Genomic DNA, 15,003 nt, shown 5'->3' on the forward strand with positions numbered 1-15,003 from the left:
CCCCGCCTCGCCTGTTGACAGGCGCCGCGCGGGGGGCGCGTGTCCTGCAGGACAGGAATGCTCTTGCAAGGAGAACTGACTGGAAAGTCAGCAGTGAACGTTTTCCTCCAAAATAGAGATAGCCTTTGAGTTTGAAGGTCGTTTGCCCTGGAAAGATGACAGTAAGTGAATATGAAGAAAGAAAGTCGTTTGTGACCTATCCTCCAGGAGAGACCTGATTTGTCTCTTCCTTGAGTTTGCACCTCCGCTCTGCTGGGGAGTCTGTTTGGGAAGGCGAGCTGTAGGGGTGTTAACCTGGCTCTCACCACTGAGTGGGGGGTCAGCCTTGTACTGCTGAGCTCTGTAACGCTGGAATTCCAGCCCGTCATGCTGATACTGTTTCTGTAGCATACTTTCCAAGACGGTTAGGCCAGTTCCCTGTCACTGCTCTTTTGAAAGGATTGCGAGGGATTCTTGTTCATTTATTACTAAGAAAGATAGAATGGCTTCATCCCATTCCCCCCAAATCCTTGCAATTATTTAAACAGGGAAGAACTTTTTATCTTTACTTTAAGGCTTCCTGTAGGAGATGTCTCTTCATTTATCCTGATTTTCTTTGTCTCAGTAAAATTTTTTTCATTTAGATCCTGTATCTGTTAACTATTGCAACGGTGGCTGCAGTTATATTTGGAAAATCCTTCAGGAAAGTGAATTAGCAAAAGTCATAAAAGTGCTTTTATATTTTCGACTCAATAATCCCATTCTTAAACAGATAATCCCATTCTTAGTCTCAGTAATCCCGTTCTTAAACATCTTGGTTAAGATGGACAGAAACGTTTCCCCTGAGTGAGAATTCGACCTCTCACTGACTTCCTACCCCTTTGCCTGGGAACCCTGTTGCAGGCACATGCAGGCGCCTCTGTTGTGGGAAGCTTGCTTGCGGTCACGTGTCCGGCTGCGTGATGGCATCTGATGGGTGGGGAGGGGCTGGGTGCACCCGATGGGCCCCCAGCCTTGGGCTTCAGGGAGCACAGCGGCTCCTGTGCTGGGTGTGTCTCTTGTGGGGAGCCCCCAGGAGTGAGGGCTCTCAGAGTCGGGGTGTTGAGGCCAGGCCGCCTCCCTGTGCCTGGGCTGCCCGCTGTGTGGACTGGCCGTGGTCCTCAGCTCCGTGTGGCTGGCACGGGTCTCAGGAGTCTGAGCGCCTACAAGACCTCTACCCAGCGAGCATTCCAGTGTCCCAGAAAAGGACCCCACAGGTGGAAGCTCAGAGGTGTCCTCTCGGGCACTGTTTTCCCTAGAGTTTCGATATGTCAGACGGAAGGTGAGCGGCTGTTTAAATGCTTAGTGCAGCCAGAAAAATCTCAGACACTGAGACAGTGGCTGACCGGCGCCACGGGGGAGACGGTTCCCGCCTGTGTGCAGGGCCACACGAGCTCGGAGGGGCCTCCCGGACGCGCCTCAGGTGGGTCCCCAGGCCTGTGATGGGGTGTGCAGGGAGGAAGGCACTCGGGGCCGCCTGCCATCTCTGAGCAGAACCAAGAGGAGGTGAGCCTGAGCTGTCGTGGGGGCAGCGAGGGTGGGCGTGCTTCTTACGTCGTCTTTCTGATGTTAGGAAAGGGCGCTTGGTGCAAAGTGAAACTTACTGAACTCTGAGAATCGGTGTATTTCTTTGCAAAGTCATCTTCTTTTCACCTCTTTTCTTAATCTGCCCTTTGCATTTGAAGCGTGTCCCAGCCACCACACTCTGATCTCGGCCCCTATTCAGCCCCAGACCTCGAGGTGAGACGCTTCGACTTTGGTTAAGGCAGTCCCTCGGGAGGCCGGTGGGGCTGGCGGTCTCATGGGTGATTGGAGATGCTGGGGCTGAACTTCTCACTGCAGGTAGGAAAAGCCAACGCCAGCCCTGCACGTGACAGAGAAAACGCTACAGGAAGCAGGCCTGGCGTGACTTGTCTGGTCCCGCTCCTGACTAGTGCGAGTGGGCGCTGCGTAGAAGGCACTGGGGGCTGAGCCAGCCTGCCCTGGGCTCGGCTGTGGGGCCTGCTCGCTGCCTCTGGTTTGCCTCCCATCCCCACGCTGAGCAGCGCTGCGGAGAGCCCCGCTTTCAGGGGCACGGGCCCTCCCTCTGACCCTGCCCTGCGCACTAGCTGCTCTAGCCCTTGCCGTTGCCTTTCGTGAGGAACAGCTGGCAGCGAGCATCTGGAAACGGGGCGCGCGGGGGCCAGCTCTGAGTTCCGCTGTGCCCGCTGCCTTCTAAACTCCACTGTGTGCTCGGCTCTGCACTCGGCGCACTTTGGAACCAGCACACCGGCATTCACTGACCACTGCCTGGGCTCTCTTCACTGTCCTGAGTGTTTTTCTCATCCAGGCCTGACACCCTTCTTCCGACCTAAAAGCTGTTCTCCTTCTCCCAGCAGAGGGCTTGGCCGGCGCATCCGAGGTCACAGCGCTGGGGAGTGTGGGCCAGGAATCCCCTTCTTGAGTCACGGCCCTGTGGCCGGCAGTGCCGTCAGCCTCAGCCTTCAGGAAGCCAGGCAGGTGGAGAAGAGGCTCGAGGCAGCTTTTCTCAGGCCCCACCTGGAGCATCTTTCAGCCCAGACTGGAAGAACACCAGGCTCTCCTGAGCCCACGCCCTCCCCGCTGGGTCCCGTGTAAGCCCCGAGGTCCCCGCTTTGCTGACTGTGGGAGGCGGACGCCACCCCTGCTGGTTCCTGGTCGTCTCCACCCGGCCTCCTGAGGAGGGGCCAGGGCTGGGGGTCCCCGGAAGGCGTGGGGTCCTTGCTGAGGACGCTGCTGCCTCTGGAGGCGGCGGCAGCCCCAGCCCTCCCGTGGGGTCAGCGCCGAGGGGTGCTCCTCGAGGTCCTCAAGTGCGGCCCTGACACCGGCCCAGGCTCAGGACTGCTGCCCTCCTGCCACCGCTCTCCCCCTGAAGGCCTCTGAGGCACTCGTGAGGACCACGAGGCCTGTGCCCATAGGAAAGTGACCCGGGGTCAGGCTGAGGCAGGGGGTTGAGCACCAGCAGGGCCTCTTCATGCTGTCTGGTCCAGGCTCCAAAAGACTTCCTGAAGGGCTTTCTGGGGAAAGATGGTCTCAAGCTGCAAAGTCAAACGCTGTTGCTGCCAATGTTTGATAGCTCTCTACTGGAGACTAGGGGCAGAGAATAAAATGGTCTCGATGGAAATCGTTAGGCAAAGGGAGAGAGAGATGAATATAACGAGAGATATAATATGAGATATAAGAGAGATGACATAAGATGTCAAGTCCGCGTGTCCGCTGGCAGGAGGGTTTCTGGCTGTGCTGGGCCTCGTCGCCGCACAGGCTCTTCCCCTGGCGGAGCTCCTGCTGTGCCAGGCCTCGTTGCTGCACAGGCTCTTCCCCAGGGCGGAGCTCGGCTCTGGGCGTGGTGGTCGCGACTCCCGGGTTGTGGCTCAGGGCTCAGTTGCTCCACCACACGTAGGATCTTCCTGGGCCAGGGATGGAAACTGTGCCCCCACCATTGGCCGGCGGATTCCTAATCGCCGGCCCACCAGGGACGCCTGTGAGGGTTTTTTAAAGAACGAAGACTGCACAGCCCACGTGGTTGAGCCGCAGAGGCAGGAGCGCGGGTGCCGAGGGCCAGCTGTGAGGTTGTCCGCCGTCTCCAGCTGCGTGCAGGGTCCGTGCTCTGAAGACGGACAGGCGGCATCAGGGGTAGACAGTGGTGGGGAGAGGCGGGCTGCTCCACGCCGGACAAAGGGCTTGCGCTGAGGAGGCCTGCGTGAGCAGCGCTCAGGCTCGCCCACGCTGCCCCGGCGTCCCGGCGGCCGCGCCTCTTGCAGGCTCCTCCGGTGCCCCCTGGCACGCTCCTGGCCCGGGTCCCGTGCTGAGCCTGCACTCCGTCCAGGCCCTGGGTGCAGCGGGGAGCCGGCCGGAAGGCTGGGGCGTGGAGCTCCCGGGCCGTGTCTGTGCGTGTGCCGAGAGAGGGGTTCCCCTCGGCAGTTCCGTGCCGCCCATATGCCTTCTCCTTCCTTCCAGGTTGAAGGATGACCTCGAGGAAGAAAGTGCTGCTGAAGGTGATCATCTTGGGAGACTCTGGGTGAGTGTCCCCGCATGTGAGCGGACACCCTGGTGGCACTCTAGCGCTGCTCTCCGTGGGGCCAGCTCTCCCTGCTGCGGGGCCGGGTCTCCCTGGCGTGGGGCCCTTTGTCCCCAATTTGGAGAAAATGGTGGCTGTTTGAACTCAGTGATAATTTCATTCGGCTCCTCTTTCCTCCCTGGTGAGAGGAGGGAGGAGAGTTTTCATGGAGGTTTGCTGCTGTGGGCAACATGCCGTGCCCACGCTGGAGGTTTGGGGCACACTTGGCGCAGGCAGAGCTCCGAGACGCTGCAGGCGCTTACACACCACCTCCGCGGCGTCAGCATCGCAGTGAGGTGAGCCGCGGGAGCGTTCTGGTTTCCGTGGGCACAGGACAGTCACGTTCGCACCGTACCGTCGCCGCTTGGTGTGCAGTAACCGTTTGTCTAAAGAGCATCGTACATACTGCAATTTAAAGACAATTTACTGCCGGAAAATGCTACCCGTCCACTGACCCTTCGGTGAGGCTTCATGTTTTTGCAGTAGTGACATCAGAGATCACCGGTCGCAGATCACAGCAGAGTGGTGACGGGAGAGTTGTAACTACTGCAAGAATTATCAAGATGTGACACAGACGTGAAGGGAGCAGACGTCGTTGGAAAAGTGGCGCCCGTGACTAGCTTGACACGGGGCCGCCACAGACGTGCGGTCTGCAGAGAGAGAAAACAAAGCGGAAGGCAGTCTGCGGAGCGCCTGCAAGGGAGGCGCGCCTGCACCCGCCTCCGGCTGGGCCTGGGTCTCCCGTGACCAGGTAACTGACTAGCTCTGTGGTCACTGGGAAGACTCGGGGTGCAGGTGAGGTTTTCAGACTTGGCATCTGAAGTGACCCTTGAAAGCTCAGACCAGAGGCGACGTGCTTTTCAAAATCATGTAATAATGCAAGTGTGCCTCCTGTCCAAAGGTTTTTTAAAAGGCAGTGGTTTTCCTACCCTGGCTGGCTTCCTTAATCCGCTGAGAAGCCTTTTAGTGCTCGTCCACCCCAAGCTGCGGGCCCGCGCTGGCCGCATCCGCACATCCACACACACGCTCCGTCCATCTCTGCTCTCCCTGGCCCGCCTCCCGCGCTCACCCTCTCGGTTCCTCTGCTCCACTGTCAGGATTGAAAGTGCTGCTTTTCGGCCCGTTTCCTGGACTTGCCTGAAGACAGACTTCCTGTCGTCTTGCGCTGGAGATCCGGGCCCAGATGGCCGGGTGGGGAGCACTGCCCTGGGCTGTCCTCCCAGGTCCTCTGTGGGTGAAGCGAGTGTTTGCCTTTGTGGAAAGGAAGGTGCTGCCGGCCTGTCCTGCTGCCTCGTCACCCGAAGAGTCACCCCGGTCTCTTGCTGAGTTCTCTTACTGAAACACCCCTCTGGGGAGCCTGCTTTGGTGGATTCCGATTTGGCGGAATATTGGTGCTTTTTCTGCTTCAGATTTTAAACTTGGTTTGGGCTTCCTTCACAGCTCAGTCGGTAAAGAATCTGCCTGCAATGCAGGAGACCCGGGTTCAGTTCCTGGGTCGGGAAGATCCCCTGGAGAAGGAAATGGCTATCCACTCTAGTAATTCTTGCCTGGAAAATGCCACGGACAGAGGAGCTTGTCGGGCTGCAGTCCACGGGGTTGCAAGAGTCGGGCACGACTTAGCGACTAAAGCATCAGCAGGCTGGCTGGCGTGAATGTCTGCCGGGAGCCAGTGGGTGCCTCTGGCCACTGCTCTGTTGGACCGAATAACCACCACTAAACGGAGAGACCCAAGACGGCAGAGACGCTTCGGGACAAGTGCAGGGATCTTACTGCTGGGGCTTCCTTTAGAAGGAGAGCATTTGCCAGCCCCCTTTTTGGAAGGAGAGAAATGGAAACGCTAGGCTCTACCAGCTGTACCAGTGCTCAGGAGTGCTTCTCCGGACCTGACCCCCGCCGGTAGCCCACGCCCGTCCCTGGTGGGCGCGCATCGCCACTGGGTGAACTGGAGGCTTCCCCCGCACTGGGAGGGGCGGACCTTGTTCTCCTGCGAGACAGACAGTCCTTCCAGACGGCACGCGTCAGAGTCGGTGTGCGACGCCGACCGGCCTGACTGGTGGTTCTTCTCTCATTTCAGAGTCGGGAAGACCTCGCTCATGAACCAGTACGTGAACAAGAAGTTCAGTAACCAGTACAAAGCCACGATAGGCGCGGACTTCCTGACGAAGGAGGTGATGGTGGACGACAGGCTCGTGACCATGCAGGTGAGCCCCGCCCCCGCCCCGCCTCTGTGCTGGCGCCGCCCTCCCTGTCAGACCTCACGGCCGTGCTCACGGGCAGCTCGCCTCCAGCGGCCTGCTGGACGCAGCACGGGACACCGGGGGGCGTCCTCAGCACCGCGAGGCACACCAGCAGTTTCCCTTGTTTTCCCAAAGTTCGAATTTAACTGGCCTCCCTGGGTTTTGCTGTTGTTCAGTTTTTTGCTATAAAGTTGGCAGCTTCCGGTTCCTGTCTTGTGTCTCCAAAACGTCCACGTCGCCCCTTTCCCAGCACCCTTGCCTGTGCTGAGGCTGAAGAATCCTTGCCTCTCTCCTGGGCTCTCGCGGCAGCCGTTCTAGTGGTCTTCTTGGCTTCTAGTCTTGTGCGCTTCACGGCCCTGTAAGTTGTGCTTCTGTTTAGCCAGTCTGGCTTCTTCATGTAGCAGCTTAATCTGATTTCAGGGGCTTCCCTTTCAACACTTGGGAAAAACATGGTTCCTTCACTTGGCTCCTTAAGAGGCTTCACGTTCTGGGGCTTCCCTGGAGGTCCAATGGTTCCGACCACACGTCCACTGCGGGGGCCTGGGCTTGATCGCTGGGGAGGAACTGAGCTCCCACCAGCCTCGTGTGCGCTCACTCGGGGCCCTGCTGGCCAGGCCCTCCGCCCCAGCTTCTAGCATCCTGCAGCACCAGCTTTCAGCCCAGGCGTTGTGTTCAGAAGCCCTGCCTCCACAGCAGTTGAGCCTTGTTCTCTGCCCTGAGTGCTGTCTTGGGGAGACCATGCTGTGTGGTCCTGGCTGACACCCAGCTTGCTGAGACTTCTGGGCGTTTCAGGCTGTGGCGGGGGCGTGTCCCGTGCTCCTGGGGCCATGCACTCGTCCAGGTGAGGCCAACGTGGCTCCCACCCCACCGCGTCAGACACAGCGGCGGGCGGGGGTGGGCACGTTCCACGGTGCAGACCTCCAGTTGTACGGTAAACAGGTGGTGGGGTGTGGGGTGCTCTCCAGGTGGCAGAATTGTAAGCACTGGATGGTGGCTGAGCTCGGGGGGTGTAAACATATAAAACTGCAGGCGGCACAGCCGAAAGAGACGCGGCGCTGCAGGCCTCAGGCCGCGCACAACTAGAGCTTGAATGAGCCCCGCTGGAGAGGAAAGACCTCGGACGGCAGCGGGGAGGAGCGGGAGCTGGCGGGAGCTGGGGCCCTGCCGCGGCGGTGTGGGGACGCACAGCAGGGCCTGGCGTCCCGCCCGCCATCAGCATGAGAGGCGGCCTGCACAGGGTGGGCTCCAAAACCGACCCCGTTGGGCACACAGACACACAGGGCTCCTGGGGCCTTGGAGGTTGTGGGAACGGGACCCCAGGCCTCAGTGCCTGGAAGGCGCGCAGCTGGCCCGTGGGGTGCAGGCTGGGGCTCTGCTGCCCTGCCCCCGTGGGGGACACCCCGTCCCGCTGTGTGCCTCTCTGCTGCGCCCAGCACGGAGAGCTCTGTCTGATCTGACATAACCCTCTGCCACTCCCGGCGAGGACAAAGATGAGACCTGTCAGGAGACGCACAACTTGCGAACAGAAGGTGAGCCCTGGAGGAAGCGGCCACAGAAAGTGCTCACAGAGACCGGAGGCTTCTGCACGAGGGGTGGAGACTGTGGCGAAGAGGGCCCCTGGGAGGCGGGGTGTGGGAAGCCGAGAAAATGGAGACGGGTTGCACAGGCAAAGCCCAGGTTAAGCTCAGCAGAGGGAGCGGTGAGCTTCAGGATGAGCTGAGCAGATCACCTCAGAGAAAACCGGAATGCAGAGACCAGGATCCTCAGAGCACTTGGCGAGAGGAGGCGGGGGCAGGAACAGCAGGTGGACAGGTGAGCTCTCGGCCTTGTGGCCGAGCGCTGCATCCAGGTCCTGGGCTCAGATGCTGCCTGAAGACCCCCGCGTGCCGGAGCAGGAGCAGACGGACAGCGGTGGTTCTCATAACCACAAGGGCTTGCAGAAGGGAGGCCCAGCCCCTGCAGGCTGGGTGCCAGTCTGATGAAGCCCCACAAGCTCAGATCTTAAGAGTTTCCTGAAGTCAGTGCACCCACCGAGAACCCAGGGCACCGAGCAGAGTCTGGAAACTGTGCGAGAGAAAGTGTGTGGTCCTCGGGCTGGAACAGAAGGCTGGTGCTCAGGCTCCTGCAGCCAGCTGAAAAGACGGAAGTAAATGGAAACGCCATCTCCGGACAAAGGCATCCTCATTCCAGGTCTTGAGGAATCCGTCCCTATTTTTATGGGCCTTCAGCAGCATGCCGAAAAAAGAGAGATGATTCCCAGGAGGCAACACGGTGAAGACCAGTGGAAACCTCCCTGGCAGTTCAGAGTGGTTTTTGTATTGAAAGACATCAAGCCATCTCGTCTGTCTGTGGAGAAGCTAAGCAGGTGGCGTGGGTCAGTAGGGCTGCTGAAAACGGAACACGGTAACCCAGAATGACAAGTCAGAGAGTGTTGAGCAGGTGGGATACAGCAGATGCGGGCTGAAAGGAGGCGGGGTGATGGGAAAGTCGGAAGCAGGCTTTTCATCGTCTCAGAAGAGCAGGAAGGTCAAGATGCGTATTTATTTGCTAGGAAGTTTTCACGGTGGATATGGTACCAATCCACGGATTCAGGGAAGCCCACATTCCAAGAGGGATAAATTAAGAAGACTGGAAAAACCGTCTTGAAAGAAAACCCTTTTCGAGATAAACTTGGAACCAGGGAGAGGAGCAAGAATGGCCAGGAAGCGCGGCGGCGAGGCTGCTCGAGGCTGCAGCGGGCCCGGCGGCTGCGGCTTGTTGTCCGGGCCGCCTGCTCTGCCCCTGAGGCGCCCGGCTGTGAGGAGGAGGGCGCGCCTCCCTCGACTCGGTGCAGAGCGCCTCAGAGGCGCACTGTAGGCAGTGGCGCAGGTCCGCGATGCGATTGCAGCTTGCTGGAGTGACAGAAACGGGAGCCCCCCAGCGCAGCCCTGTGCCACTGGGCTGTCCTCGTGTGGGCTCACTCCCTCCGGGCCGACATTCGTCCAGTTTGTGCAGGAGGCCGTCCTCCCTGACCGGGCGTCCGTGTGGCCCCGGTAGGTTGGCGTGTTCCGCAAGCGCTGTGGGTCTCAGGAGGCCAGGCCGGCTGCATGGAGTCTGGGCCGCTTCCTGCAGAGGCTGGTTCGTTAGAGGAGACGGGTGGCTCAGCCTACACTCCATGTTGATCTAAAGCCCAGCCCTGGAGTCCCGGCCGGTGCTGTGGATGTAGCTTTTACTTGGGTTGTGAGGATGGTTCAGCGTCTCATGCTTCCTGAAGCTGAGTGCTTTCCTGCAGACAGACAGACAGACAGACAGACAGACAGAGGGCCCAGCAGGTGGCGACTGCTGTCAGCTGGAGGTAACTGCGTGCCTTCTGCCCCGGCCCTGGGGCCTATCCTGGGAACACTGGCCGCCCCTCCCGGCGACCCGGGCCCTGCCGGGGTCTGGGGCATCCAGGAGGTGCACTCTGCATCCCTGCCCGGCGGGGCAGAGCATGATGGGAAGCTCTGAGAGCTGAGTGCTGCTGTGCGTTGTTGGTCAGCACCTGCCCTCCGTGCTGAGTCCTCAGCTTTTCCCTTCATTTCTCTCGCCCTCTCCTTCCCCTCCCCCTCTTCACACAGTGCTTTGTTTCTTGAGATATGATAAAAAGGTTTTTTTTTAAAAGTAAATGTTATATACAGTAAGATACATATACGTAAACAAACGTACAGTTTGGGAGTTCCGGGCTGGCCTGGCAGTTAGGATCTGTGCTTTCACTGCTGAGGACCCAGGTTCGGTCCCTGGCTGGGGAACTCCAATCCTGCCAGCCTCACGGTGTGGCCAAACAAAAGTAAGCGTGCCCTGAGCAGACGCCTGCTGCGGGGAGCCCCCGAGCGCGGAGCCTAGGTTCACGGAGCAGCTTTTCTGTACACACCTCCCTGTGTGGCCTCCCCCTGGATCAGGACCCACAGTTTTGAGCGTCTCCGGGCTTCGGGTGTGTGCACCCAGCTGCTGTCGGTCAGCGTGCTCCGCGCACTCCCCGAGTCCTGAGGTGCTCGTCTCGGGGTGGCCCTGGCGTCCCTTGCACCCCCCGTCCTGGGCTGCGCCCCCAGGAGTGATGGTGTGTCTTGGGCAGATCTGGGACACGGCGGGACAGGAGCGGTTCCAGTCCCTGGGCGTGGCCTTCTACAGAGGCGCCGACTGCTGTGTCCTGGTGTTCGACGTGACCGCCCCCAACACGTTCAAGACCCTTGACAGCTGGAGAGACGAATTTCTCATCCAGGCCAGTCCCCGGGACCCCGAGAACTTCCCCTTCGTCGTGCTGGGAAACAAGATTGACCTCGAAAACAGACAGGTGTGTGCTGGTGATGGCGGGGTCCTTGGTGGGGGGCTGCCTTTCAAAGGGGGCAGTGCCAGTGTTCAGATTTGACTGGTAAAGAACTGTGTGCCCCGAGGATCACCCCATCTTTCTGTCTGCCTGTGACCCCTGCAAGGGAAGGGTACAACTAACAAGGGGGCGCCTGGCCATCCTTGGGTGGGGCCCGGCTCCCTGGGAGCAGAGCAGGGCGGGTGTGCGGGGTCAGAGCGCCCCATGGAGTGGTCCCCTGCCAGCCCTCCTGGCTCCAGTCCGGGATTGACCTCTGGGCCCCGTGGGACCTCAGTCTCCTGGCCGTGGGGCCCCAGAGGGCCTGCCTAGCGCCCTGCTCTCTCGCCTGGGCCGCCTGTTCTGAGGTACCCTGTGCACATGGAGGGTCTGTGCTGAGCGCCTCGTGGCTCTGGGGGTGCACAGGAGCGCCATCTTCAGGCGGTAAAGCGTCTGCTTACAATGCGGGAGACCCCGGTTCAATCCCTGGGTCGGGCAGGTCCTCTGGAGAAGGAAATGGCACCCCACTCCAGTACTCTTGCCTGGAAAATCCCATGGACGGAGGAGCCTGGTGGGCTACAGTCTATGGGGTTGCAGAGTCAGACACGACTGACCGACTTCACTCACTCACTCACTCACTCATAGCTGAGTTTATTTTTGACCAGTCAGCTCTTTCCTAAGTGAATTGGTTCTTCTCTTGTTCCTGAAAACAGGCTCGGGTGGGGAGTCAGGAAACAGGACGTGGCTGGGTTGGGGGCTCTGGGGCCTGGGTGTGTGATCAGGCCAGGGGCCCAGGCAGGTGCACTGAGCGGTCACAGGAGGGGCTGGAGACCTGTCCTGGGCCGGAGGGGAGGCACTTCCTCCCGAGCTGGCTGCCGCCTCCCTTCACAAGCTGCCTTCAGATACAGCTCGGGGTCGGGGGCTGAGAGGGGAAAGCCCCACTGTACTGAGCTTAGCTGGTGCGGGGCTGGTGGGTGGTGGCCGGCGGGGGTCCCGGGGGTTCTTCCGCTGGGATGCCTGCTCTTCCTGGCACCTGCGCCCTGCCTCCCCTTCAGGTGGCCACCAAGCGGGCTCAGGCCTGGTGCTACAGCAAAAACAACATCCCCTACTTTGAGACCAGCGCCAAGGAGGCCATCAACGTGGAGCAGGCCTTCCAGACGATCGCCCGGAACGCGCTCAAGCAGGTGGGTGTCCGCCGCCATCGGCACCTCCGGGGACGGAGCCCTGGCCTGGCCGCCTCGGCCCGCACCTTCTCTCCCCGCACCTTCTCTCCCCGCGGGCTTTCTGTGTAGCCAGAGGTGGTGGCGGGCCTTTGAGAGCGGCCCTGTCCGGCCATCTGTAAGTCAGCTCCATGGGGGCACGCACCGAGGCCGCCTCGTGTGGGGCTGCCCTGCTCGCCGTGCTCCTCCTGTTAGAAGATACACCTGAGTTTGAGGCCCAGCTCTGCTGCCCGTCTTGGGATCTGGTCTGGTTTTTAAATCCTATCTGAGCTGTACAATGAGATTGCCCACTTTCAGGGCGTTTGTGAAGATTCAGTGAGGTGCACCAACTTTTGGAATTATCCTAAACGATCCTCATAGAGGTTAGCCCAAAAGGCTCTAGGAGTCGGCTTCCTTAGGTAAGGTTCTCCTGCGTTTTCTCTGTGGTGTTTGTTCAGATGTTCCCCCTCCCTACCACATACCAGCGGCATCCTGTTGGCCGGTGCTGGGTGAGGGCTCCTCTGACCCCACAGCGGCAGGGCAGTGCTTTCCTCCCTGAACACTCCTGCCCCTAGAGCTCGAGTCGCGGGAGGAAGACTGTCCGACTGGTAAGGGGGCCCCTGGCTGTCCCTGGGGACAGTGGTGACCCTCAGTCGCGGCACCGCGGTGGTGTCCCTGCCGCAGCGCCCATGGTCTGCAGAGGGGCCCCCGCAGCCCTCGCCCGGGCCTCGGCCGTGCGCAGAGGTGGGGCTGAGCTGTGTGTGGTGGGCCTTCTCAGCCCCTCTGGCCACAGTGAAGAACCTGCCGGTGGGCGTGTGTTCCCTCTGTGGAGCCCGCTCCCCCGTGTCGCGCTCTCCCTGCGCCGGGCCCCGCCTGCAGCCCGCGTGCTCCCCTCGCTAGTCGTGGCTTTCCTCTTGGCTCTGTTTGGTTCATTATCCGTTTGAACTAAGACTTTCACTCCAGGTGCAACTTTTTCCTCCTCCGTCCTCTCCCCACTACCTACCCCCCCAAAAAATAAACCTTCCTGAGGTTCTAACTGTGTCAGCCAGCACCGGGCCCCGGACAGCGCCCACAGGCCGCGTGGCTCAAGGACACACTTATTTCCTGTCGGTTTCGGGGCCACAGGTCCGATCTCACCGAGGCCTCCGTTAAGACAGAAAGCGGATGAGCGCTGGTCAGGGCTTGGAGCAGCGGGTGGGACAGGCTGCTGCTGCTTGAGCCGGCTCGCCTCCAGGGCCGGGAAGGGCCTGATGGCTCGGGCCTGTGAGCAGACCAGGCCGCAGGGGCACCTGCTCAGCCCTCAGGGAGCGAGACCGCCTTAGACTACAGGTAGTCCTGGGCGTGGCTGCTTGCATAGCTCTTGTGACCGGAGTGGTTTCCCCAGAGGGCCTCGACCCGCGGGTGCTCCGCGTCTAAGGCACAGGTGACTTCTCTTCCCTAGGAAGCAGGGAGCTGCCCCTCGCTGGAAACACGCTAATTCAGCCCAAGTCCCCATGAAGTGACCCCAGGCCCTGTCCTGTGGGCCTCACACTGAGGGAGTTGTCCTGGGCGGTCCCGGCATGTGCAGCCTTGGGGGCAAGCTCTCCTGAAGGCCTGGAAGAGACAACAGACCTGGGTCCAGAGAGGGGCACGCAGGGCGAGTTCGCGGGGTCTGTGAGGGCTGGGGCCCCAGACCCTGTCTTCGTCAGGCACTGGCAGAAGCTCCCCGAGCGGGCACGTGCGGGTGGAGGGCGTCAGCCTATCCCTCCTGCCCCTGCCCCGCAGCGTCCCTCGTTGCCCGCCTGGCCCCTCTGCTGTGGGGCCCGCCCCCCTACACCGCAGGACGTGCAGCCACCCTGGGCCCGCGGTCACCGCCTCTCTCCCTGCCCAGGAAACGGAAGTGGAGCTGTACAACGAGTTCCCTGAGCCCATCAAACTGGACAAGAACGACCGCCCCAAGGCCTCGGCCGAGAGCTGCAGCTGCTGAAGAGGCAGAGAGCAGAGCACACAGTCCTCCGCGACCGAGAACACACGTGCAGGCCTTCTTCCACGAGCCCCTCCTCCCACAGACAGTCATCTCTCGCCCAGCTGCCTGGGGAGCCCAGCACACCGCCGACCCCCGCACACGCCCCACAGACCCACCGCCCGCCCCGTGGGCTCCACGGCAGCAGCAAGGCCGGAGGCGCACACCCGCCTGGGTGGAGTCTGCGCTGGAAGCTTCTTCCTTTTGTCCACTGGAGAGAGAACTGTTTACAGTTAATCTGTGTCTAATTAGTTCTGATTTTTTTAACCGTCTTGTGGTCTTTTTACCCACCCCCTCCTGTGAAGGCCACCACGTGGGAAGGCTGGTGCCCTGCGCTCCATCACAGGCTCACACCCAGTCTGATCAGGCTGAGTTTTGTATGTATCTGTTAATGCTTGTTACTTTTAACTAATCAGATCTTTTTACAGTATCCATTTATTATGTAATGCTTCGTAGAAAAGAATCTTATAGTACATGTTAATATATGCAACCAATTAAAATGTATGAATCAGCGTAAGAAATTCTCGGGTTATGTGTTTAAGTCCTGTGACGCAGGCCTAGAGGCAGAGGGCTGAACCCGGTCTGGACCGCGGCGTGTTCAGCATCTCAAGGGGTGAGAAGTCCAGCAGGAGCCTTCTGTACAGTAGACCCGAGAGTCATGTGCGCCTTTTATCAAAGACTTCAGAGCCAAGAAGCTTTGCATCTCTCCAGGGGAGACTGTCCAGTTCCCTCTGCATCTAAATTTTCCAAGAGGCGATTTGCGTAATACTTTGGTGTGTGCAATGGAGAAACAGCTGTTTCACAAATTAAGACTCTCATTTTCCCTTTTTTTCTTTCCTGCTCCACACTTTTAAAACTCCCCTGTTAGATTCGCATCCACGTCCAAGAGGGAGAGGAGGCCCTCCCAGACCTGTGCTAGCGACGGTACCTTTGCTCTAGACGGCGCTCCTCTCGGGGTGTGGCGTCCTCGGTGAGCACACCTTCCCCGGCCCCGACTCCCCAGTGTAGCCCCCGAGCCCCCGCTTCCTGGCGGCCCCCCCCACACACTGTAGCCTGCTTCACAGAGCTCCCCTCGGAGGGCCCGTGTCCCCGGGTGTGGGCCAAGTTCTTCTGTAGAGACGAACGTGATGCCAATAAAATGTACCAAGAACAAA

At 60.1% G+C, this 15,003-nt stretch overlaps 1 protein-coding gene across 1 annotated transcript in view; it reads left to right on the forward strand.

Annotated features, from left to right (window-relative positions):
* The window catches only part of RAB7A (RAB7A, member RAS oncogene family), a 46,560-nt gene extending 31,557 nt beyond the window's left edge, over positions 1–15,003 (forward strand). Inside the window, exons 2-6 of the mRNA XM_052636802.1 lie at positions 3,994–4,054; positions 6,168–6,294; positions 10,421–10,639; positions 11,704–11,832; positions 13,718–15,003. Of these exons, the coding sequence (XP_052492762.1) occupies positions 4,002–4,054; positions 6,168–6,294; positions 10,421–10,639; positions 11,704–11,832; positions 13,718–13,813 (624 nt within the window). The 5' untranslated portion in view covers positions 3,994–4,001 and the 3' untranslated portion in view covers positions 13,814–15,003. The remainder of the gene's footprint in view (positions 1–3,993; positions 4,055–6,167; positions 6,295–10,420; positions 10,640–11,703; positions 11,833–13,717) is intronic.

Source organism: Budorcas taxicolor, chromosome 1 (assembly GCF_023091745.1).
Source record: "Budorcas taxicolor isolate Tak-1 chromosome 1, Takin1.1, whole genome shotgun sequence".
NCBI lineage: Eukaryota > Metazoa > Chordata > Mammalia > Artiodactyla > Bovidae > Budorcas > Budorcas taxicolor.